This window comes from Catharus ustulatus, chromosome 2 (genome assembly GCF_009819885.2).
Source record: "Catharus ustulatus isolate bCatUst1 chromosome 2, bCatUst1.pri.v2, whole genome shotgun sequence".
Lineage (NCBI taxonomy): Eukaryota > Metazoa > Chordata > Aves > Passeriformes > Turdidae > Catharus > Catharus ustulatus.
In genome coordinates this window covers 49,545,982-49,571,191 of record NC_046222.1, presented here as the reverse complement: position 1 = coordinate 49,571,191, position 25,210 = coordinate 49,545,982, and the positions used below count along the sequence as shown (strand labels likewise).

The following is a 25,210-nucleotide window of genomic DNA, read 5'->3' as shown; positions in this document are numbered from 1 at the left end:
TATACAAACTTACTTCGTGCCTACTGCTTTATTTTTATTTTTTTTTCTCATGTATACAGCTGTAGAAAGCTTATAAAATTTCAATAGCTTCATGTGTTTCTATCAGGAGACTAGTTCCTTAACAAAGCCCTCCCAAGGAGAGTGCCAAGTATGATTTATTACTCAAAGGAATGTACACTTTCCTATCTTTGGTCTGATGCTAGCTGAAGTAGATGTATATATTTTTAAATGTAAGCCTTTTTCTTACAGAAATTCAATGTCTTTCTTTTTGGCAAATGATTTGTTGCTTTTTACTCTGCATATGCCCTAATGATCTAGTAATGATCTAGCTTTAAAAGCAAGAGAAAAAGCAGAGCTAGGGTAAGTTTACTGCACTACGCTTCTCAGCAAATTTTTTTTGGTAATCAGACAAATTTTTTTATTGTAGCTAAAACTACACACATTAGCAGAGTGAAAAATGCAAGTAGTGAGTATTTCCTTGTTTTTTCATGGGAATATTAGTGTTGCTTTAATCTGTCTAAGTACTGTGTAAATCTGTGGGTAATTTTCTCTAAGCCAAAGAATATCATCTATTTGATGTCCTCTGCGGCTGCACCTTGGTACTTAATGCAGCTCCTGCAGAAATTGCTGGGAAATCTCATTCCAGCGTTGGGGAGGTGACAGCAGGGTAATGGTGACAAGCAGCCTGTGTGGGCCTGTTAAGAAGGGTGGGTGGTTGTTGCAAGGAGGAGACGTCTTTTGTGCATCTCTTTCGGCAGAACTGCAGCTCCTGATGCTGAGGGTTGCAAGGTAATGCACTTCTGCCCCAACACACTGATCACCTCTGCGTGGGGGGATGTAAGGCAGAGGCTCCCTCACACCAAGGAACCCACAGGGAAGTTTTACCATCATTGCTTTGGAAGTTGTCCTCACTCTGTATTCCCAGAAGTATAAGAGCTCCATCAGCTGTCCATTCGAAAAACAACTTCTTATTGCTTGCTATCAGAAACTGAATTATAAGAAGCCAAATTTATCCCTTAATGAGCTTATAGCAAATTACTGTTACCTAGGGAGTGCTCTGGCACTGATTGTGAATGCTGAGGCTTGGTATTGTCAGTGTTCATTCTTGTCCCTTCCTCTCCTGTGTCAGGATTGTCACCCTCTCAACATCACAAAGAATCTCTGGCTGGAAACAGGATTTCCAAAGATTAAGAAAGTAATCATTTGCAAGAATACAAAAATAGTAAAAAAGTCCTCAGTTCCACATAGCAAAGTTCTGTTCACCTACTGAAAATGTGCAGGAGTATTGGATAAAATAGTTTTACAGGCTGCTTACTGTTGTATAAAGACAGTGGGAAAAGTTCAGCTGCTGTGTACTTCCATTGTTTTCAGTAGAATTACACTGGGGTGAATTTGGCCTTTTTGGGGCCAACTCAAAAACCTTTGGCTTCTCTGTCCTTCTTTCTTGATTGTTTTCCTGTTTCTTACATGTGATTTTTTTAATGACCTCCAAGGCAACAGGCACAGATTTATAAGGTATAATAAAGAGGACCTAAGAAGCTCTGGTTTGGACCATATTTTCTTTCCGTTAATGGAAGCACAGAAATGCTTCCAATAAAAACTGATACATCACATATCTAAAGCTAGCCCATGGTCATTGAACTTCACAATTTTTGGGGGCTCTTGGACCCTACTCTCTCTGTTTCTAAAATACTGGATTAGTTTCTGTGTTAAAACATACAAAAGTATAGGCTTTATAAAGCAAAAGAGCATTTTGTTGAAGAGTTTGGAATAACACCCAGAATTGAAAATATGCATGTCAAATTTTGAAATATTTGATCATTTGGAAGATTTAATCTTTTTTGAAAAAAAGTGTTAATTCACTCAGCAATATTTCTTGTTATAGGCACAATTATTCAGCAATTATTTCTGCTTCAGCTAAGAAATATAACAACTCACACAACTTTTTGGTACAGTAGGTTGACATTTTTCTTCTAAATGTGTATTTAATGGACATATTTGTACTTTAGCAGTCTTGAGCTAAATCTTTAAATGAGTGATTTATTTTGTCTTTTTTTTGATCAGCTTAGCAGAAGATGGTCATTGGAACTTTTAGCAAGCTGTTGGTTGTGATGGACATACACCAGAGCTGTGAGAAAGGAAGGTTTCATACTGTCTGTGAAGACCTACATGTGTTTATGGGCAAAAAACATTGTGCAACCATGAAAGTGAGAGTAGAAATAAATAAGGCTTAGTTGTCTTCCCTAAAATTATCTGTAGAAACTTTCTACGCTCGGGTGAAACCAAAATAAGGAATTATTTCTGATAGGTGATGATTACACTCGTGAGATGATGGGCCAGGTGTTTTGATCTCCTCTGGTGATCTCACAGGAGGGCATGAAAGTGCCTCGGGTCCCTCTCAGTGGTAAGGTTTGGTTTCTTTTTTCTTACAGGAGAATGTTACAGCTGGCTGCATATACCAATCACCACCTATTTCAGATATGACAGCTGGTGGAAAATAGCAAAGGTCAGAGCTTTAGCACTCTGGTTTCCCACAAGTAGGACATAATAATGTTAGTATTTAAATTGCTCTTTTGTCTGGGATAGAGTTAATTTTCTTTCTGGTAGCTGGCACAGTGCTGTGTTTTGTATTTAGTATGAGAATGATGTTGATAACACACTGATGTTGTAGTTGTTACTAAGTAGTGCTTCTCTAAATCAAGGATATTTCAGTTTTCCATGCTCTGCCAACAAGGAGGCACACTGGAAGATGGGAGGCAGCACAGCAAGGACAATCTAGCCGTATCAGCCAAAAGGATATTCCATACCACAGAATGTCATGCGCAGTATATAAGCTGGTGGGAGGGGCTGGGCATTGGTCAGCCACTGTGCTGTGCATCATTTGTTTCACTTGGGTTTTGTTTCTTTGTTGTATTCCTCTGCATCAAACTTATTGCTATTGTTATTGTTGTTTAATTGCATTTCTTAACCTATTCTCATCTCAACTAATGGGTTTCATCTTTCTGATTCTCCTCCTCATCCTACTGAGGGGGGAAGATGGGTGAGCAAAGTATCTGTGTGGTACTCAGTTAACAGCTTGGATTAAACTGCAACAGAGTTTTAGTTAAAGCTTCAGTGAAGCAAAAGGAGCTGCCTGTACTTTTTTCATTTTAGGACAGGCTAATTTTCCTATATGTTTGTTAGTTATATATGGTGTAGAGTGGAGTTCTGCAGAAATAATAGGAAAATTACTGTCAGATTTTAAATTATGTAAGCTGAGATCCTGGGGAATGTGATAGTTGCTTCAGAGTGGTCTGATGCGCTTTACAAGAAAACACCAGCTGTTCTTTGTCTCCATACCAGGACAATTCCTACATAAATCACCACTTCTGACCAACTCCAATGAGGTTTTTTGTAACAGTGGTGTCCCCAGCCTTCCCCAATCCTCTGGCAGCATCTTGCATTTCTCCTACTCTCCACGTTACAGATGTACTGCTAAATAAAGTGTAGGGAACTAAATACTGCTCCAGTCCTTAGCTTTCTGTGCTCAGAGGTGCGGCCAAAATACTGCCTGCATGTTCTGAGCCAGGCTTTTGGTCTAGGGCAGTCCACGGGTAAGAGAGAGATCAAGATGTGCACTGGAAGATAATTTTTTACACAATAGAGTGATGTAGAGCCTCATTCCAGGTGCCAGCTTATTTCAGCTCATGACCTTCATGCTCATGTTGGACTTGTATTGGAAATGCTTCCCTGGATCTTGGCATTGGCTTGTGTTACCCCACCCTGTGCCAGTCAGGATCTCAGCCTAACACTGTTGATCCACCATAGTAAAATATATTTAAGAGGTGAGGAATTCAAATGTTCAAATTGCTTTCTGGTTAGTTTTGATTACTCCTGTCGATGGTAGAAACACCTCTTTGACTCATGCTGGTTGTTTGATGTTTATGCAATGTACATATATGGACACAGAGACATCCCTCAAACAGTAGTAGTGGTGTGGAAAGCTCATCCCTTTGGGAATACACAGTGATATACAATTATCTATTCAGTTGTGTAGGTTAGCAAGCCCTTTTCTACTGCAGAAAAATGGATCATTAGATCTAAGATTTTTCATATCTTCTGTCAGAGATCCATATAGATGGATTTATTGCAGTTTCTCATTAGCTGACAAGGATGATGTCAGACAAGTTATGCGTGCCCTGTCTTATAAATAATAAATGAGAAGGATCCTGTCTCCTCTTCAGCTAATGGATTAATATTATTGCTGGATGGAAAAGCCACAAGTTTAATTTATGGAACATAATGGAGCAACAAATCTGCTTAGACTCCCTTAAGTGTATTTATCCCAGGTCCTCCAGCTTGACCCTTTATCTCGATCTTTGGCACTCTTTCATCATGTTGCAAAATTCAAGTAACAATGAAGTCTTACTGTTTTCTAAAAAACCCCAAGAAATAATAGAACAAATTGCATTGTTTTTTTGTCAACCTAAACTCTATAATATAAAAATCTTCCACATACCCTTTCAGCGCGGCTTCATTTATTAAATATTAGCATAGCAACTGCAACCTAAAGTGTACTTCTCATTTCTTTCTTTTTACTGTAGTGCTTGCAGAGAGAGCTTTGTTGTTATAAGCTCATCATTAATCATAATTTTCACTAATAAGATGTAGTTTAATCAAGTAGTTCCAAACACTCTGCATACACTTATGAATGCAGCTATATTTATATATTCAGCACCTGATGCTTAATATAGTTCTCTATGAATAATAATGTTATGGTTGTTTCATGTGTTGAAAAGTCCATGTTCAGACCCTCGGTCATTTTCTTTCAGTGTTAGGCCACCTTTTTAGCCTTTTTGATTAGTGGAAAGCAAAAAGGGCATTAAAGTGTCCCTCTAGAAAGTACTGTGTAGAACTGAGTGTGTTGCGAAGCAATGGAAGAGAAGGATGTGGTGTCAAGTCATGGGCACAGCAAATCTTGACAGAGTTTTAAGGATGTTTTTCAACAACAGTTGCTGTCATGAATGGCACCTGCTGCATAAACAGGTGACATTTCAGTGCTTTTCACACTGGGCATTGTCTGTAAATGACTTGGGTAGTCTCAGCTTTTAAAATATTTCCTCTGCGCTGTCTTGGTATGCTGTATCAAGCCAGATCTGTGTTAATCTCCTTGCTTCTGCAACATTTGGCATTCCTAGTTGAAAGTTTTCAGCATAATGTGTCCCAGTTTAGAGACAAGCTCTCCCCACTTATGAAGTAGAAATTAATACAGATGAATTCCCTGCTTAAAAGCATACTAATCATAGACAGAAAATGCCATTCCATTTGTCATCAATTGTGGCTGATGAATGACATAGAGGAAAAAGCACTTCTGGTCATGTCAGTCAAATCCTATCCATACTTGTACAAATATGTAGTGATGATTAAAATATCTTCCTGATTTTTTAATTTAAAAAATGGAGGAAATCAAGAGAAAAAGAGGGTTTTTTATTAACATCAGGAGCTGAACAAAAAAAAAAAAATTAGCCATGCAACAAAAACAGAAGTACTTACCTGTTGGTCTGAATACCCTTTGCTAGGTACATGAACAGTATTCATCAGAGCTGATCTCACTCTTGTATCTGTTTTTGACACAGTTCCCTGTCCTTTGCAGGAAAATTTGGCTGGTTACCATGTAGAATTGTTCTGGAGAAAGAAGACAGCCTGAAAAATATCCCCCACTTCTGACTCATGGTCCTGCCTCTGTCCTTAACACCAGTCTTGGAGACATGCAGAGTTAAGCCCATGCTAGTAATTTTGTGCTAAAGAAGTACCATTTTTACACAATGTAACCATCATAATTTCAGGTCATTGGACCTAAAATAAACCCTCTTTCTTCTATGTTCCTGCAAATATCTCGATCACTGGGATGTTACAGGGGCACAGAGACTTGGGAGCAGAGCTACCCACTGGATGCATAGCCCAGATCTAGCCTGGTTCCAACCTTGAGCATGGTGGGTCTGTGTGTCTCTGATATTCCAGTTTCTGAACCTGGGACCAAGTAATGCCAGGCACATGTTCAAACCCTGAAAGGAGTAGCTGGAGAGCAGCCCAGCAGAGAGGGATCTGAGGTTCATGGTGGGCAGCAGCTCAGCAGTCAGCAGTGAGCCAGGAGGGCAAACCCCATCCAAGGATGCATCAAACAGCATCACCAGTTGGGCAAAAGAGGGAGTATTAATACACTTTTCCATAGGTCAAGATCTGCCTGATCCAAAGCAATGTTTTGTCTTCTCTCCTCTCTGCACAGGTCTAGTCTATTCAGATGGCAGTGATGTATCTGTAGGATCTGAAATACATATTTCCTTCTAATAGTTTCAGATTGGGTGCCTTTATTCTAGACTGATACTACAGTGTTACTACATGAAATAAACAGTTATTGCAAAATAGTTTGCTCCCTGGCCTAAGTCAGACAATCTTGTGGTGTGTCTGGATGCAAGGCAAAATTGATTTGTTTTGCTCTTCTTCCCTTAGTTGAGCAGTCTTGTGGCATGCTCGGGTGCAAGCAAACAGAACAGTCACCAGCATCAACATCAAAATTCTCTGCCAGCTGACTGAATAACAGTGAGTTTATGTTTCAGAAGAGCACACTAGGGCAGTTTTTGTTAATATATCCATTAATTTTTGGTTTATAGCCTACATTTAGCAAATCTGAGATGCATGAGTGCACTACTCATGGTGCACAAAGGATCAGTAGTTGCCCAGGACACTTTTCCCCAGTATTTAGCACTAATCTCTGAGTCGTTAAAAATATTTCCTACAAAAATGGCAATTTCAGTGATAATCTAATTATTTCCAATTAGAGTGAATTAACTTTAATTCTTACTTCAGTTAGAAGTTCAGTTTCTGCACTATTTTTCCTAATAGCCATGTCATCTAGGTTTCCATGTTGAATGCTAAAAATAACAGGGAATGCTACTTGTCTTTGCTACCTTGCTCTATAAGAGTTTGTGAATGACGCTTTCTAAGTAAAAAGGGCATATCTCAAACTGTATCCAGAAATCATTTGGAAGCTATTGCAGGGTAGAGATGCATCATTCAGTGAACAAGTGCACTGCACACAGCCTGCAGTCCAAAACTGCTGTCCTGACAAGATGAATCAGAGCTCAGCTTCATCAGATGTATTTATGTCAGCGATACACTTTTGTCTCACCTGGAGATCCCTCAAACTGGGGCTGTCTGTGTATCTCATCCCTCCCAAAGGACAGAATGACTTGGCAGGCTCATGATGTCATCAAGACTACCTCATCATAAACTTTCCAGTAACCCAGTGTGAGGAAAGGTTCTTCACAAGAATAATAGAGGCCAGGAGAAGTATTGGGAGAAGATTTACCTTCAGAAATGCTCCTTTGAGAGTTGTTAATATTTTCCCCTCCATTAAAATATTGGAAATATACTGTAACTGTAGACTTGAAACTCTCTTGTCAGGCTTTTGTCAGTCGAATGCAGATTTCCGAGTTGTAGTCTAAGAACTTCAATCTAATTCAAACTTTAAAGAATGAGATACTGCAAAACACATTCATACAATCAATCAATCAATCAATCAATCAATCAATCACATATATGTATATCTGATACAGGTTAGTGCTTTTCGGCTATCAATCTTTCCTGAATTCAAATAACTGTAAATAAAATGGGAAACTTCCATATAATAAGAGATACTCATTTAGCAAAAGCAGGAAAAAAATATTTCCGCACTTGAAAATCTTTGCTTTTCAAGACTTTCAAATTACTGTGAAAAAGAATTCTTTACAATCTTCATTGCAAAATAATAATAATAATAATAATAATAATAATAATAATAATAATAATAGTAGTAGTAGTAGTAGACACTGAACTGTCCTTGGCAGACAGAAAGTCCAGCTAAAAACACAACTACTCTTCTCATCAGGCATCCTTCCTTCCTGGCCATCTGTGCTGCAAAGTGACCAAAGGGGAAGATGCTAGGCCAGAGAGTAGTGAGGCCACCTATCATATTGGTAGCATTCAGGGAACAGTAATGCCTAAATCAAACATCAATTAATTTTACTCATTGAAGATATTTTTTTTTAAAGAACTGAACCCATGTACTTTTCATTGAAACATTGAAGTTAGATCAATAACAATGTTTGGACATAGCTAAACCCTTCACTTAAGGGTAAAAATAAAAATAATTTTAGATACAATGTGTGAAAAGATAACTTTCCATATATGTGTATTACTTGTTATAATTATTTGCAGTCTGATTTACTTGCTAAGCAAGAAAACTTTCTAGTATTTTTTCCTAATTTTTTTTCTACTTTAAACATTTGAATGTAAACAAATAGTTACTTATGTACATAAAAAAAAAATCAAGTATTCTTATTTAGTACAGTTCAGTATACCTATGCCTGAACTGCCTGTTAGCTTACAGTTCAGGAAGCAATGCAGAAGGAATTTGGATACCAAGATTAGGTATTCAGCATTTAGGGAATAACTGACCTTAGAGTATATAACCATCCTAAGTTCATCTTTGGAATAAGTTCAGTTTCAATTTAAGTGCTTATCAGCAAAGTGTACTTCAGGTGCACTCTGAGACTTCATGTATCTGTTACAATGGTTTTCTGTGTACAGCACAGTACAGTGTCCTTATGTAACGAAGAGGGATGCTTCGGTTTTCAGGTATTTCAGTCACTAGTAATGTTGCAAAGCAATAATTAGAGGTGTGAGTTTTCCAGGTTACTCTTGAAGAAAAATGCTTGAAGAAGTTTTTTTTTTTTTAGTTAAATCCAAACAAAATCGAATTTAAAAGAAACAAAGAAAAGAGAAGGAAATCTGTAAAAGCACTCAGTTCCCTTCCTTCCTGTGGAATTGTATTTTCAGAGCACTTGACCAATCCCTTTTCCTTCCAGCTCTGTATCACTTATAGAGACTGAGTTCAATAAAAACTATGTAATTATTCTGAAATTTTAGTATTTTCTGTGTAAGTGTTCCGTTCCTATCTTGTACTTCATCTGGTTTCTCATCAGGAATTTGACACTGACACCCCACTGTTAGATACTTCACAAACTCTTGCATTGGCAAGCCTACACAGAACAGTGTGTTGCTATGGTGGATGGTCCAGACAGTTTCAGATGCTAGAAATTAGTGTTCAGCTCAGACTTGGTGTACCCCCCTGCTTTAGAGCAAGAAGAGCTTATCAATAAGCTGTTTATCTCTAAAGGCATCATATCATGCAGTCGAATCATAACTCATACGCTATTTTTCCCTCGGCTTAATAGCCCATTGTTTATATCTTTGTGACTGCAGTGCTCTTTAGACTTTTGTATGATGGCTCACAGACAGTGTCAGTTTCCCATCTCATTGGAAAGCCCATTAAAAGATCCAGAACCAACACCAGGTACAAATGGTTCTCCTTCTGTCTGTCCTTTTTTTACGGCAACCATTGCTTTAAATTTCAGAGGAAAGGTCTTAAAATGTCCACATTTCTGGAGAACAGCAGTGAGGTCTTAACCACATGGCTCTTTCTCTCAGTTTTGTGGGTTTTTTAAAAGAATTTTCCCCCTGCTGCTATGCATTGTTGAGAGATCACTTTGAGATGTCATTTGGTATCTGAGTTTACTTCATCAAAATTAGATGAAAGGATTCTTTATGCATTATTCAATCACATAGTCCCAAGTGGTTACTGTGAGGTCATTTGAAAACCATAGAATCAAACTTATTCATACCATTGCAAGCAATTTTTAGGGTTTTCCTACTGATGCATGTAATCCTACTTCTTGAGTCACTTTTTCCATAAGTGAAGTATGGCAGGTCTTGTGTTAAACACATTTCATTTTAAGAATTGTGTTGTTTTTGTTCCTCTAAGAAGGAAACAGATAAAGTTGGTATGGGACCTATTTTTGGTTTCATTTATTATTTTATATCTGATACAAATTTTCTTAACTCCATGGCTCAAGATTGTTTTTGCACTTTGATTGCTAAACCTCCTCCACCAAAATTCAAGACACACATAAAATTCTCCAGCAAAGGTGTTTTATCCTAAAAAGTAATAAATTTCACGACAGAAAATTGGCAGAGACATTGGTTGTAACTCTTTCCATCCCACTCCCCATGAGAGATTTATGGTTGGCTATAGAATAAATTCAGTTAGAGAATGTTCTCAGATGCTGCACCTCAGTATCATGTAAAAGTATAAGGTAACCTGAATGACCAGCTCAGGAACTGGGGAAGTGTAAGGTCAGCAAGTTAAGTGTGCCAGGATAAATCTGTATCTGGTATCTGACAGCCAAGTTGGCTCTGTTTCTTACTATGGGAGACAACATAGACATGACAGTGTTGAAATCTGTCAAGGATTGTAATGTGATCTGGTACAAAACTGACAACACCTTTTGGTCACATCTATGCTGGCAAGACCAAGCACCTTCGAGGACTACTGGAATTATTTGCTGGTGTAGGGATGTCACTTCACACTGTGCTATAACATGATTTTCTGCTAAGCAAACTATTTATTGTATCAATAATTCTAGGCTGTTTTTAGGTAATTTGGACCACTCAATTTTCTGAACAAGGTGTTATAGTCAAAAATCCTAGAAGATATTTTTGTTTTCCTAGCATGAGTCAGTACCAATAAAAATAACATATCAAGGGGGCGACATAATAAAGGACAATCTTTGAGAGACCAAGTCTAGAAATAGAATGGAGTCTGAGAAAGTGTGTCACTCACTAATTATGGAGAGTCTGTCTTCTAAAGTCATAATTGGCTTTCTATTACTTTCTATTATAATATATTTTTCCTTTATTGTTCCTCAAGACAATTGAAGCTGCTCAAATAACTTGAAATACTTTTTATGTGTGGCTTTTCTAATGACATTTTAAGGGAACTAGTATAAGTTATCCTTGTATTCCAGCCATGGATGCACACACAGTCCCTGGACCTCTTGAGCCTGGCTTTCCACTGCAGCCAAAATATCTTTCCTTAGCACTTCCCTCCCAACTGCAACCCATTATGCAACTGGGCTCTCTTTGAAATCATTCATATCTGGGAAAATGGGGCTGGATTTGTAAGGCCCTTTGCTTCAATCTTTATTACTTATGTACGACTTCAGTATGGACTTTTCTTTGGATTATAAGATAATATTATATATATATGTATAATAAGAGATAAACATCTCAGCATCTACAGAAAGAAAAAATTATATTGAAGCCACTAACATTATTATAACACTAACTTAAATTATTCATGATGATTGTCACAATAAACATGCATTCAGAATTCCTACATTTCGACATTTTATTTACTGAGTAGGTAAAATCCTTAAGTATTTTTAAAAAGAGAGAACCCAAGCCACAAATTCTACTTCCCTTTCTTTTATACCATTTGTATTTCAGTATCATGCTTACATCTAATTCATCTTTTGCAATTTAGCCACAGTTGTTTTCCTTTCTGGGTCAGGAAGGAATGTCTGTGCATTACTGTTTGAAGAGGGACATACCCAACTGCACATTATGAAAAGACTTGCCAAAACTGTCAGAGGCTCAGAAAAGGATTTACATTTGCACAGATGCAGAGCAATAAGGGAACACCACTGTCGGTACAGTTCTCCTAAACATATCTCATAACATAACCTCTATAACATCTCTATAACATAACCCAGCTCTCTTAAGCATACCTTCCTTGGGTAATAACTTAACATTGAAGTATGCTGTTTTCTGCAGCTTGCCAGCACGTCTTGCCTCACTTGTACACTGTTCTGGTGCAGAAATTCAGTGGAAATAGTTCCCAAAGGTAGCATAGGGTAGATGTAGACCTATACAGTTTGGGACTGGGGATTAGCTGGGAAGGGTTTGAATCCTGTCAGTGGGAAGTCATTGCAAGCTAGTTAAGCTCTTCACCTAGCTGAAAGCCATTTGAATAGAAGGGAAAAATCCTTCTCCATGAATGTTCTGCCCAGCCTGTTATTTTCCCTAATGGCATAATTTTATATCTGGACTGTAATATCTAGTGTAGAGAAATAAATATCCTTGAACAGCTGCCAGTCGTACTGGTTTTGGCTGGAATAGAGTTAATTTTCTTCCTAGTAGCTGGTACAGCACTGTGGTTTTGAATTCAGTATGAGAATAATGTTGATAACTTACTGATGTTGCCACTGCTGCTCAGTGATGCTTAGTTTAAATCAAGGTTTTTTTCAGTTTTCTGTGCTTTGACAGCAAGGAGGTGCACAAGAAATTGTGAGGGAACAGAGCCAGGACAGCTGAGACAAAGGGGCTGAAGGGATGTTCCAGACCATAGAACATCAGGCTGACTATATAGAGGTATTGGGAGGTATTGGCCATGAGGGATGGATCTCTGCTCAGGGATGGGCTGGGCACTGGTCAGCGGATGGTAAAGAAGTTGTTTTGTGCATCACTTTTCTTTCTTGGTTTTTATTTCTGTCTGTCTTTTTGCTATATTTCTTTGAATTGCCATTATTTCATTTTTATTAATATTAATGATAATTTCAATTATTAAGCTGTTCTTAACCCACAGATTTTACCTTTTCCCCTTGTTCTGCTCCCCATCCCACTGGGAGGGAGTGAGTAGCTGCTGGGTGCTTAGTTGCCAGTTGGCATTAAACCATGACACCCATTCAGTCAGCATACTTAAAGCTCTGCGTGTTTGTCACCATGCTGATTGTATGGTATTAAACTGGAGGAGAAGCAGGAAACCTCACTGCTCTGTGTCAGCTCTCCCTCCGTGTGCGTACACACAGCACACAAGGCAGTTTATAATTAGCATCGTGACTCAATCCTGGTAACTGCAACTATGCCCTCAAAGGAAATGGCTTTTTCATACCCTTCGGTTCAACTGTGTTTTGTATTAATGGCCCTCCCCTTTTCCTTTGTGTCTCTTCTTCCAGAACTCCTGAGCTGATGTTAAGAAGTATCTTCTAGCAGGTGTGATGGAGAAGATATGTTAGACTTTGGGCCTCACTAATACCCTTCCAACTGTGCCTGCTTCCAAAAAAAACGAAAGACAAAGCAGGAATAGCAGCTTGCAGAATCCTGCTCTTCCAGAATCCCACTTCTTTTCAAGAAGATCAACGTAAATCAATTGCACAAGGATATAGCTGGAATTCAGGCTATGTTAAAGAAACTGAACAGATCTCTTTGCTTTCTGAGATCTGTCCTGTTGCATCTGTTCTTGTTTATACGAGAATGAACTTCTGTGAAAAATTTAGCAAGTGGCTTTAAAAGAAAACTGGAGAAGTAGCAGATGGTGATGCACAAAGACATCTTGGGTAGAAAAGGCATGGAGTAAATACTGAGTTGACTTTCATATGCTTGGGCTTTCTGGTGTCCGCTGAAGAGATGATAAGCAAAAAGGATTAAAAAACAACTTTCTAATTTATAAATCCAATATCTGCTTCATGTTCCTATCAAGAAGATATCAAAGAAAAAGAGACAATGGAGATCAAGGATAAGAACAGGTAAAAATCCACCAACCAAATGAAAAACCTCCTGAAAAAATTTATTGTTAGGCCAGCACATTCTTGCTCAAACATCCATGGTCAGTAGTTTAAAGAAATACAAAACTTACCTAGTGTTTGTACAAAATTGCTGCTTTTAAAGGTGAAATGATTTTTTAAATTATAAAATATTATATAGGTGCCAGGTTCTACTTCATTCACTTATGAATTGTCTCCATGAAATTAATGAGAACTGCTTGAAAAAACTCCTGTGACTAAAGGGTTCATAGTCTAACTTTCAATTTACAGTCTCCATTCACTATAGCACTTTTTGTAAACAAGTGAAAGTTTCCTTCCTGTGCTTGCCTAACTCTGAATTCAACATATTGTATAGGATGAATGTATAATCTTGCCAACAGCTAAAATGCAAAGCAAATTCTTTGAGTGAACGGTGTCTAAACAAATTTTATCAGATAAGTGTTTAATTGTTGTAAGTTACAAAACATTAAGTTGTATCTATAAGTGTTCTTATCTGCTGTCAGTGAGCCTGCAGGAAGAAAACAGCTTCCACCCTCAGCCTGACAATCGGCAGAATCTCCCTTGATGTGCAGTTCTTTAATGTTCTCTGCTTTTTCCTGTGAATGAGAAGGGGGCTTTGTATTGTGTTAGACAGTGTTAGCAACAGCTGACTACTTTTTCAGGGTCTGTTGCACTGGCTCCCTGGGTAATTCTGTGAAAATTCATGGAACTTATATATTTTGTTTCCCATGTGACGGTGGGATAGAAAACTTGGGGGTTTGAATCTTTCTGGTTTTTTGTAGGTTAATTAACTAGGCCCTTCTAATGCAAATCTTATACATCTGGGCATCTCTGAGGATTTTTTTCACTTCCCTGTGTTTACCCAGAAGAGGATGACCTGTGTGCTTTCTTCCCCTTTTCCTCCCTTCCTCTTACTAGGCCTTAGATGTGACTCATGTTTCTTCTTCTGTGCCACCTGGCCTTCTGTTTCCTGCAGGACAAATTGTAGCTTGTATTTCTGTATGGACCTATGTTACGAGTGAGACAGGACTAATACAGAGGTGGAAAAGAGCTAGTACTATCTGGAAGGATATTGCTGGATATCATCCGCTATCTGATGAAGAGACAGTTGCAGAAGTGCTTGAAGTTGTGTTTTTCCACAATTATTACGACTACTTGTCTTGTATTTCCTTCTATTTTATATTCTAGTTCTCCCTAAATACAAAGGACTCTGTTCACTGATGCCTAGAAGATGTTATGAAACTTTGGAGCATGATTAGGTGCAGTATTCAGAAAAAATAGGGATCAGTAAATACCACTTAAAATGTTTAATGCATGTGTAATCTGGGCCGTTTTAGTTACTGAGTTGATTTTCCTCAGTGGGAAGATAGTAGCTTCATTAACTCTGAAATTAAAACAGGAAAAATGTCTTAAGGTAGTATGGAAAAACCCCAGCTTTAATAACCTGATAAATCTGTGTCCTAAATGGAGAAAAAAACCTAGGCCTGGGTTAATGAATGTGTTTAGGAGCCTACATTATTCAATTCAATTTGCAAATTTATGCTCTGCTCTTTTGATGTTTCAAGGTTAGCGTGGATGTTCTGAATCTGTCTCTTATTGGCACCAAAGGCCAAAAAGAAAATACCACCAGCAATTTAACATATTGCTTATTAAAAAATGTATGCCAACATCAGCTCTTGCAACACTGTAGTCCCTCCTATTGCAATCCCTAAAGAGCAATTGAGAAGTTTATTTTTATCATTTGGTTTAATCTTTGGCATAATTGGAAATGTCAAACATTTTGTACTGGTATTTTGTTATTTGGACCATCTGGAATTGAAAACTGTGATTCTCAGTAATTTAAATTTGTGGAGTCCTGGTTACTGCTCTATAGTTGTTATCTTCAAGGACTTAGCTTAAAGCAGCATTTCCTTAAAGGTGGATCAAAGAGGAAATTTTACGTCAGCATTTGAGATTTTGAAATTTTGTAATTTATTTTTGCCTTCTTGCTTTGCTCTTTATTTGCAAAGAATAAACTGAAACAACTTTCATAGGTCATTTGAGTATTTTCCATAGAATTGGCTTAGTGCCATCAAGGAACTCACTTGAACACTAAAGCAAATCACAGAGATGACAAAATCATTAGATAATGATTTATTATCTAATATCATTAATATAACAGAAAATAAATGTCTGTTTCTTGTCTCTGTACCTTTCATGGTTTTCCTTGTTTTTAGTAGTATTCAAAAGTATCCTGTTCTGTTGATATTTGATGTTTAGAGACACATCAGCTTGAAAAAGCAGTAAGATAATACTTCAGTTCTTCAGTGTTTGACTAAGCTATGGTCATGTAGGTATTTTGCTTAGAAACTGCTAATGGTTTCACATGAGGGGTGCAAAGTTGGAGTATTTATTTAAACTCACTGCACCAATCTAAAATAAATTGTCTCATCAAAATATCAAATTTGTGTAATAGATCTGAGGAAAAAGGAGATGTTTGTTTGACTCAAACACTTCACATGCCATAGGTTGGGGGTTTTTTTGGCCATTTGTACTGGATAGAACTCCAGCTAGAAAAAAAATAGTGGAGTTGTTCAAAGGAAACAGAAACTATAAAGTAGGGGGTGGCTTGCTAATGACTAGCACATGTGTCATCAACAAATGGAAGGCTTATTTTCAAACTTCTTGAAAAGGCATTAGTAACCAAGGGGAAAGCAATCTCCTAGCAGTGACTACAGACCAATGCAATCTTTAATCTCTGACTGCTGGAAAATACCTACAGTGCAATGTTTAAAACATCTGCTGGTAACATTTAAGGAGTTGATTTAAGAATGAAGGTCATTGCCTGCTGTGTCATAGAAAGCTTTGCTGTAAATTTGGTGTGCACTGTCTCAAACCCAGATGAAGTTGTTGAGTCATTGCTCCTTGCCTGCCTGCACTGCAGAATGTTACTTGCTGCGCTGGAAGCTGCTGTGCTGCAGCGGTTTTCCTCTGGTAGGAGTGACCTAATCACGTCTGTATCTTATCACAGCATACATTCTTTTTGTAGACTTCATTCCATCTTTCTAATCAACTGACAGGATGGACGGGACTTGCATCCATCTTTTTCCTTCTACTGCAGTCTTATTTTAAATAATTGGAAATATGAGACGATTCTACAATGCAGAATGTCGTCAAGGAAGTGTTACTGTGAAAATGGTTTTCATTTTATAAAAAGAATGTTATGTTGCAGACATTGTTAAATTTTTTTTGTATTTCTTTTTTATTTCATGTCTCTTCTTGTATGGGTTATATGACTTCATTCTGAACCAAATAGAATTTATTTATAGCCACAGGAGAATTTTCCATATGTATTTTTAAATCTAAATGCTTTTTTGCTTGGAAAAGTGGGTATAAAATTGTTAGCATAGGAAAATCTATATATAATATTTAAAAACTCTCAAATCAAATGCAACCCTTTTATATGTAAAAGTTGGTTGGTTTGGTTTTTTTAAATTACCATGAATAGCCAAAAAATTCCTAGCTGGTAAGGTCAAATGATTTTTTTTGAAACACTGTCATATAAAATCATTTTCAGTAGTTCTGCATAACAAATTTGTACATGATACCTTGAGCTTTGCTAGGATTACCCAGATTCCAAGCTCTGTTTTCAAATGGATAAGTGAGATTTTAAAATTTATTTTTGTTGTTGTTGTTGCAAAAATCTGCAAGCTGGAACATGCACTGTCTTTTTTTTTTTTCCCCGTCAGTCAGTGTGATTTCTGTATCATCAATTTCTAGGATATTTTTATTTAAAAATGAAGAAAAAGTAAGGGGATCTGATTTGTGAGAACAGGCATGGCTAATTTCCAATAGCTCAAGAGTCCAACTCCTTTGTCCAGAACCTTGAAAGATTCCATTTCTGTATTACCAGTTCTTCCCAACTCTTCCCTTCTACTAAGAGGTCACATACTAGACAGAATCTGTGGTACACAAAGTATTTTTCCTGTAGTATTAATGTTAAATCATCACAGGACATAATTTGTGAGTATTGTCATGTGACATCACATAGGTTGGGGAACTTCAGCCTGGCACTGACAGCAGGATGGTCCATGGCCCCAAATGTGTCTCCCACCATTTGAGAACTTTCATAAGGAGAGGTGGCTGTTACTTGAGATAGCTTTGTCCCATTCAAACACTTGTGCATGCTTCACAGGATGCTAAATTCCTCCCGTGATCCCAAGCAGAGAAGAAGAATTAGATGTTGCCAGCTTGGCTTGGTGCTTCACAACTGGTCTGGGGAGTATTTTAGTAGCTAATATGGATGGAACTGCATTGGGTTTCAACTCCTTACATTTTGCCCAGTCATCCTCATTTGTGTCCCTTCTGCAGGTATTAAGACATAAAAAGATAAACATTAAGAAATTAGAAAGCAGCCTTCTCATGCTTTTGGACATAGTAGAAAAATTCTGTGATGATGAACTCTGAAGGGGATGTAACAAAATGGAAAGCTGAAAGGACAAAACGATAGAAAAATGATCAAAGTCCTAAACCAAAGCAAAGAGACATCTTGTTTATGTTAAAATAGTTTTTTATTATTTCTGGTGAAAGCATGATCAGATCCACAATATTGTCAACATTTTCTTATAGTCTTGTAAAATTCAATATACAAATATTGCAGATTAATAAAATCAGTTGTTGTAGCACTGGTATCTACCTACTTAGATACCATGTTGGATCCTGATCCACCAGATCTTTGCGGGTTTTTTAGCTTTCTATCAATTTCAGTGGGCTTTTTTTTTTTTTTCCCTAGCTTGATATACTTTCTGCAAAGGTTCATTGTGTCTTTTTCCCCTTCCACAGAAACTCTGTTGCCTTTGGCGGTCAAGCATCAGTTTTAGCTCCCTGTCATTGAGTTAGGTCTTAAATGTTTTTAGTTTAGTCATGGATTGGAATTGATGACCCACTGGAATGAAGTGGAACTGTTGGCTGGAGGTCTGTAGTCTATATTTTTGGTCAAAGCAGGAGGATCAGTATTGGTTCAGGTCAGCCATGTACCTCTAGACAGCTCCCCTCTTAGTGACAGGATTTTCATGAGAACCTACCAAGCTACAATTTGTTGCCACTGCCCCTTGTTAGTCTTGCACTACTAAGCAGAGCTCAGGTCCATGGCCTTTGAAATTGTCCTTCAGGTATATGCAGGACGTTACTGCACCCTATGGTCTCCCTATCCTCAGACTAAACCCCCCAACTCCTCTCAAATACTCCTTTTAGGTGACATGCTTTGGGGGCCTGACCCTGTCAGTAACCCTCTGCCTGGGAACAAAGCAAGCCCAAAACACCACTATGTCCTGGTCACAGTATCCTAGACCCAGCCTCATCAGCACTGAGCAGAGACTCACTTTCCTTGATCTGGAAAGCCTGGTATCCCCCAGCTCCTGCGGAGCGGGGCTGCTGTTCAGCCCCTCACTGATGCACAGCCCACGGCCCTGGGCACAGAGCTTTGTGCAGGACGAACACTAGCCTTTCTACTGGCCCCTCCATAAGTTTCTCAAAGTGCCTCCTCAACTCATTGGGATCACTGGCAGGCTACGGCTCACCTTTCAGGAGAGAAAGCACTTTCCTTAGGTCTTGAATGGACTTGACATACACCCTGTGAGATAGGGCAGGATGTAGGAACTCTGACAGGCTCTCCGACAGAGAGCAGAAAAGGTGTGTTTCCTTCTGTGTTTTGCATCCTTGAGAAACAATGAAGTTTATCAGCTGTAACGATGTGTGCTCCAAACGGTGGTGCCTGAATGCTGTGAATTACGTGAACTACCAGCTTGCTTCCCTGCCGAAGGAGGGATGTGCCTGCGGTACCATCTCTGGATCCCACCCTCAGCCACGGCCCACGCCGTACATGCGAAGTTGCAGCCTCTGCCTCCCTCCCGGCGCCCGAGCTCTCTCTCCTGAGGGCCCGGGGGCACCAGGCCGAGGGGAGCCGGGAAAAGCCTCCGTGTGCCCAGGCTGAGGAGCCGCCGGGCCCTGCCGCACCTCCGCAGCCACGGCCGCGGCTCTCAGGGCGGCACTCCCGCCGCTCCCGCCTCCTCCTCCGCCTCCTCCGCGGCGCGGGCCCCGGGCGGCGGGCCCCACCCCTTCCCCGTGCGGGGAGCGCCGCCGGCGGGCCGGGTAGCGGTCCTTTGTGTGCGGCGGCGGGATGTGAGTGCGGGCTGGGCCGGGAGGCAGCGGGATCGGCTTGGCCGCTTCCCCTCGGAGAGCGGGACAGGCGCCCGCCCGCCCGTCGCTGCACCCTGCAGGCTCCGGCGCCAGTCTCGGGCCTCCGCGGTGCCCGAGGGGGAAGCGAGCGGGCGGCGGCGCTGCGAGCCTTTTCTCATCTGGTGTCTGTCGTGTTGCCGCAGGCTGGCCCGGGTGACCGTCCTCCATGACTGCCTGGGCTGCAGGACCTTCGAGCTGCCGCCGTCCGCGGCCGTGCGGGACGTGAAGAGGCGGATCGAGGCGGAGGCCGGGCCGCCCCCCGGCGAGCAGCGCCTGTGGCACCGCGGCAGAGAGGTGAGGGCGGGCGGGGCCGGCGCCTCCGGCAGCGCCGGGCTGCGGGCAGTCCCCACCCGGGACTCGTGTCCTGCGTGGGCAGCGCGGCGTGTGCGCCTCCGGAGGTGTTCCTCTCGTGGGAGGCACCGAGGTCCTTTGGACGACCCTCATACCGCTCTTGGTGGTGCCAACTTTTATAGTCCGAGTTTTTGTGTATGTTTATTTATTTATTTATTCTTTCCCTGAAGTTGTCCGTGTGTTTTATCCTGAGTTCTTTGCGGAGTTGTTGGGGAGAGCAGAAATTGACCGGAGAATGCTGATGTGTTTGCTCTGCCCTCCTGCCATTCTGGCCAGTTTCAAGAGCAGAGTTGACATCACAGTGAGATGAAAGTGGCAAGTTCAGAACTGAGATCTGGGCACAGGAGAGAGTCGAATGAATGAATGAATGAATGCCCTTGTTCTGTTGAAGGCATCAGCCTCGTGTCAGTCTTTCAGTACTACTTTGTGTGCTTCCAGCTGCGCTCTTGGGAAATGGGAACCTGGAGACCTGGTGGGATGGGATGAGTAGAGGCAAGGAGGGAAGAGAGAGGAGGTTGGAAATTAGTGTTAAATAGGACAAGGGGATTTGCAAAGGTGTAGAGAAGAGAGGGCTCTAGGGAAACCTTATTGTGGCCTTTTTATATATAATGGGGGCTTGTAAGAAAGATGGAAAGATACTTCTGCCAAGGCCTGAAAGGACAAGGGACAATGGCTTTAAACCAGAAGAGGATAAGTTTAGACTGGGCACAAGGAAGAAATTTTTTAGGATGAGGATAAGACACTGAAACAAGTTGCCCAGAGAAGTTGTGGATTCCCCATGACTGGATGTGTTGACACTCAGGTTAGATGGAGCTTTGAGAGACCTGCTGTAGTTCCTGTTCATGGCAACAGTAGAATTGCATGTTCTTTAAATGTCCCATGCCAACCCAAACAATTCTATGATACAAGGAAAGATACACATGTTGGTTGTATTGTCAGGAAGCTTGTAAGAACCAGGGCAACACAAGCATTCTTTGAGAGTTCAGGTTTGAAGCAAACTGCCTGTGTAGTTTGTATTTTGTTTTCTTGCCTGGTTTTGTGTGTCCTTGATTTTGTTCTCGCCTGGCCTTCCTGTTTTGGAGGATGAACTCTGTATCACTTTCTAAAATTTGCCTGGAAGCAAAGGTCTGACTGGCAAAGAAAACTTATCTTTTACAGGGAACAGTCAGTAAGCTGACTGTAATTGCTGTACTGTTTGTTTGGTGTTTTTTTAATAATAAATTAGAATATATATAAGAATATTTATTCTGTATTGTAGCAAATTTGAAAATCCTTTATAAACTTTTGATCTCCTGTTTACTGGGATCAAATGATTTTTTAAATTTTCTGAGTAGTAGAATATTCATTCATAAATAATTTTTTTTCCATGAGAACAGTTATGTGCAATTTACAGATGTTAAGTAAAGTCCAGTATCTTTTTCTCTCATAGACCCTTACCATATTAAACTATTGATTTGGATCTATTCAATGCCCAAGTTTCTAGTGGTGTCTTGGTACAAAAATTTTACCTTAGAATATTAGGTTAGTGTGTCCTTTTAATGCTTGGTGATAGGTTCCAGCATTCTGTGGATTGATTTATTTTAGTGATTTCAGGGTAGTTATACTCAATTTTATGTCTTGAGAAAGTTCGACTCAAGTACAGTATTTCTGCAGTTTTACGATATACCCACTGTTGTTTTAACCATTATTTAAAACTGGTGTAAGTAAAAAGGAATGTAAATTTATTTTCTTGCTAATGTTGTTAAATAATGATTGCATACTCTGGACTAGGGCTATCTTTTACTAAATGTAGTTAGATTGTAAGCATCTATGTCTGTGTAAACACCAAATGCTTTCTCGTGATTTGTTCTTACCCATCAAAGTGAGGAAGTATTCCCAAAATCTACTATAAACTGACACTAATATAATAATATAATTTCACATAATAAAATCTTAATGTAGTTTCTAATTAGTACAGTGGCCTTCTAATTCTGCATTTGTTGTTGCATGCAGGATAACATGTGTCTTATATGAGTCTTCTAGCAACAATTTGTATATGAATGAGACACACATATGAAACTAGAATTGCATCAAAACCTTTATATGCTATGATTACCTAATAGTTTTCCCAATGGCTGCTAAGGAATGTGTTGCTTAGTTTGCCTCAGTTTCTCTATGATGTTCCTGATGGGGCACTGCAGGCTGGATTAGGTGACTTTCAGTGGTCCCTTCAACCTTGATCATGTGTGGTGAGTCTGCATGTAGAGGTAGTGGGGGATGAAGCTGTTGAATTCTTCAGGGGTGTTTCTCTGACACGCTTTTGTCTTTACACAGTGTCTTGCCGGCTGCTTTGAGCTGATATTAATTAGTTTAAGCCCCTTCTGAAGTTGCATACCCAGATGTACTTGTGGAGTATACAGACCATATACTTCCTGTATATGTTAATTTTTTTTGTGGGCATGCACCTTGGAACAATAACTGCTTTGGTTTTATGTTTCCAGAACTTCCCTGAATACAAAACTTTTTCAGTTGTAGAAACAAGAGGCCATTGCTTACTCTTAGTATGCTTCTACAAGCATTTTTTCCACCTGATTTGTTTTAGTCCTGTTATTATCAAACTGAAACTTCTGACCAAAATCTGTCTTATTTTTTCCTTCAGTTATCTGATGGTATCAAGATTGTGGATCTTCAGAAGTCTCAAAATCAAGTTTTTCTAGAGCTTCAGTCAAAAGGGTTGAAAGGAGGAGGTATGGAAAATATGTGTCTCTGTTTAAAACTAGAAACTCAAAGCATTTTCTGATGCAATAGGGAGTTAATTGAATTTTAATCTTCTTTAAATGGGAAGAAATTATTTTTCATGTAAGTCCTAGGTTTGTCACTTGTTCTTTTAATTCTGCTCTAGAAAAATTAAACTCCTCTTTTTAAGTGCCTTGGTTTATTTTCTTCCTGTGATATAATGTATATAATTTAGGTTATTGCTGTCCTTTGGAATCAATAAGACTTGGCTTTCAGTAGTGTTGTAGCTGCCTTGTCTCACATAAAATGAGCTGGATATTTGAAAACAATTCAGACACTGAAAGGATATCTGTTCAGTAACCACCATGTAAAAAATTATAACACTGATGAAAATTTCTGGATTTCTTTGGTTGTTTTTAGGGTTTTTTCTTTGATAGTTGGTTTTCTTTTGATTCTGTCTGTTACTTTAATTTTTATTAAAAAACCTGAAGGTATGTCTTTTCATATGGTATCTTGATAACTGAATATCTTCAGAAATGCTCTAACTGAAATCTGTCATGATTATTTTATTTGACTGCTAGCATTAATATTCTTTTCACAATAAATTTAGTGTAAGGCAATGAACTAAATGGCATCAGATGGCATGATGAAGAAGGAAACCCTTCCTTTCATGCAGATATTTTATTTGGTCTCGCAAAATGTTGTATTTCTTAGCCTGTTCAAGGCATGTATGTACTGGATTATGGATTTTTGGTGACAGAGGGAAGTTTGTATATTAACCAGAAGTTCCTCTAGAAACACCTACAAAAATGGACCTCATGGTTCTATGATATCAAACTTTTTTTGTTCTGTCATTCTTGACTGCTTGCTCTGATGTTTTTCTGTGTGTAGGCTGTGGTAGACTAAATAAAGAGTCATATTTTCTGCCATGTCAGTATATAGAGAATAAAGTGTAGTGGCCCTAAGAAATCTGTCATGGGAAAGAAAAATGGTTGCTGTATTTTTGTGCCGAGGGTTGGAGATTTTCTGAAGAGATGTCACTGTAAGCTATCTGTGTCTAGATAAAGTGCTTAACCTTTCCTGGCCCATAGCTCTGATGCAAGTCAAGTCAATCTAAAGCATCTGAAGGCTTCAGTATCAACCTTTTGTGTTCATTCTGAAGTCTTCCAGTTCAGAGATTTTTCCATACAGCAGGTGAATCAAGACATGCTCTGAATTTCTAGCTTGGAAGTGCATGGTCAGTAGGACCAAGCACATGGGTAGCTGAAGTACTCTGAAGATTATCCATCTCCCCTTTGTGTTCATTCATTGTTGGTGTCTATCAAATAATGCATGATCTTTTCACATGATCCAGAATAATACATGTTGGAAGGGACATCAGGAGGTTTTTACTTCAGCCTTTTCAGGGTTGATTTGGTTGAGCTTGGAAAGAAGATGGAGACTGCACACATTTTCTGGGCTCCTAAGTGCCTGACTGCCCTTGTGGTAGAACAAGTTTCTCCTTGAAATTTGTGGTACCAGTTTTGTATTAAATATGAACAGCTGTAATACTCAAGAAAAATCAGCTTAGCCTTTGATAGGATGCAGTAAATAATGACCTATAGCCAGAGTAATTGTTGTGATATGCATAGAGCTCTGCTCTTAAAGAGAACAAAGTCTGTTTTCAGTCCTGTGACTTAGAAGTTGTCTGTTTTTGTAGTGGTTCCCATGGTGAATGAAATGTGTTGTTTAAACACTTCCACCTGCCTGTCCAACTTAGAGAAGATCAGTTACTTGATTTTAGATAATTTCTGTTAATCAGTTCACCTTATTTTGGAGGTATGCATATTGCATATTGACTTTCATATACTTCTGTATAGTGCAGAAATAACAGAAGTTATTAAATACTTCACACATTCAGCTGTCAGTTGCAATTTCTTGCTTATTTTTTCATTGATGCTATTAAGTTACAGTAGTTTCACGAATACAAGCCGCACGGATTATAAGCCGCACCCCCGGTGCCTCGACAATGTTGCTGTCTTTGTCAATAGATAAGCCGCACCCCGAATATTAGCCGCACTTTCGTTCGTAGCGAGAATCCGTGCGCAGCTTTCACAAATTGGCCAATTAGTAACAGGATCGCGGCATAGCGGGGTTTACTGGCTCGGGGCGGGGCCAGGAAGGCTCGGCCCGCTCATGGTTGCCGATGGGGCCGGCCGGGTGGTGCTGCAGCCACCGCCGGGCTCACTGGCCCCCCTCTCCCGTCAGCACCGCCTCGCTGCCACGTTTGCTCGTCCTGCCGGCGGGCCGGCCCCCGCCGCCGCTGTGAGGCACGCCGGCCGCCCTGCTGCTGCGTTTACTCGCCCTGCCGGCGGGCCGGCCCCTGCCGCCGCCGCCAGGCTCGCCGGCCGCCCCCTCCCGTCTGCACCGCCGCCGCGTTTCCTCGCCCTGGCCAGCACTGCAGGCCCCCGCACTGCAGGCTCCCCCAC

The 25,210-nt window shown here is 39.8% G+C and overlaps 1 protein-coding gene across 1 annotated transcript in view; it reads left to right on the top strand.

The window, feature by feature from the left end:
- The window catches only part of LOC116992250 (sacsin-like), a 42,183-nt gene that overhangs the window by 632 nt on the left and 16,341 nt on the right, over positions 1 to 25,210 (top strand). The window contains exons 2-5 of the mRNA XM_033051707.1: positions 12,184 to 12,358; positions 12,873 to 13,442; positions 19,820 to 19,970; positions 22,666 to 22,753. Of these exons, the coding sequence (XP_032907598.1) occupies positions 13,420 to 13,442; positions 19,820 to 19,970; positions 22,666 to 22,753 (262 nt within the window). The 5' untranslated portion in view covers positions 12,184 to 12,358; positions 12,873 to 13,419. The remainder of the gene's footprint in view (positions 1 to 12,183; positions 12,359 to 12,872; positions 13,443 to 19,819; positions 19,971 to 22,665; positions 22,754 to 25,210) is intronic.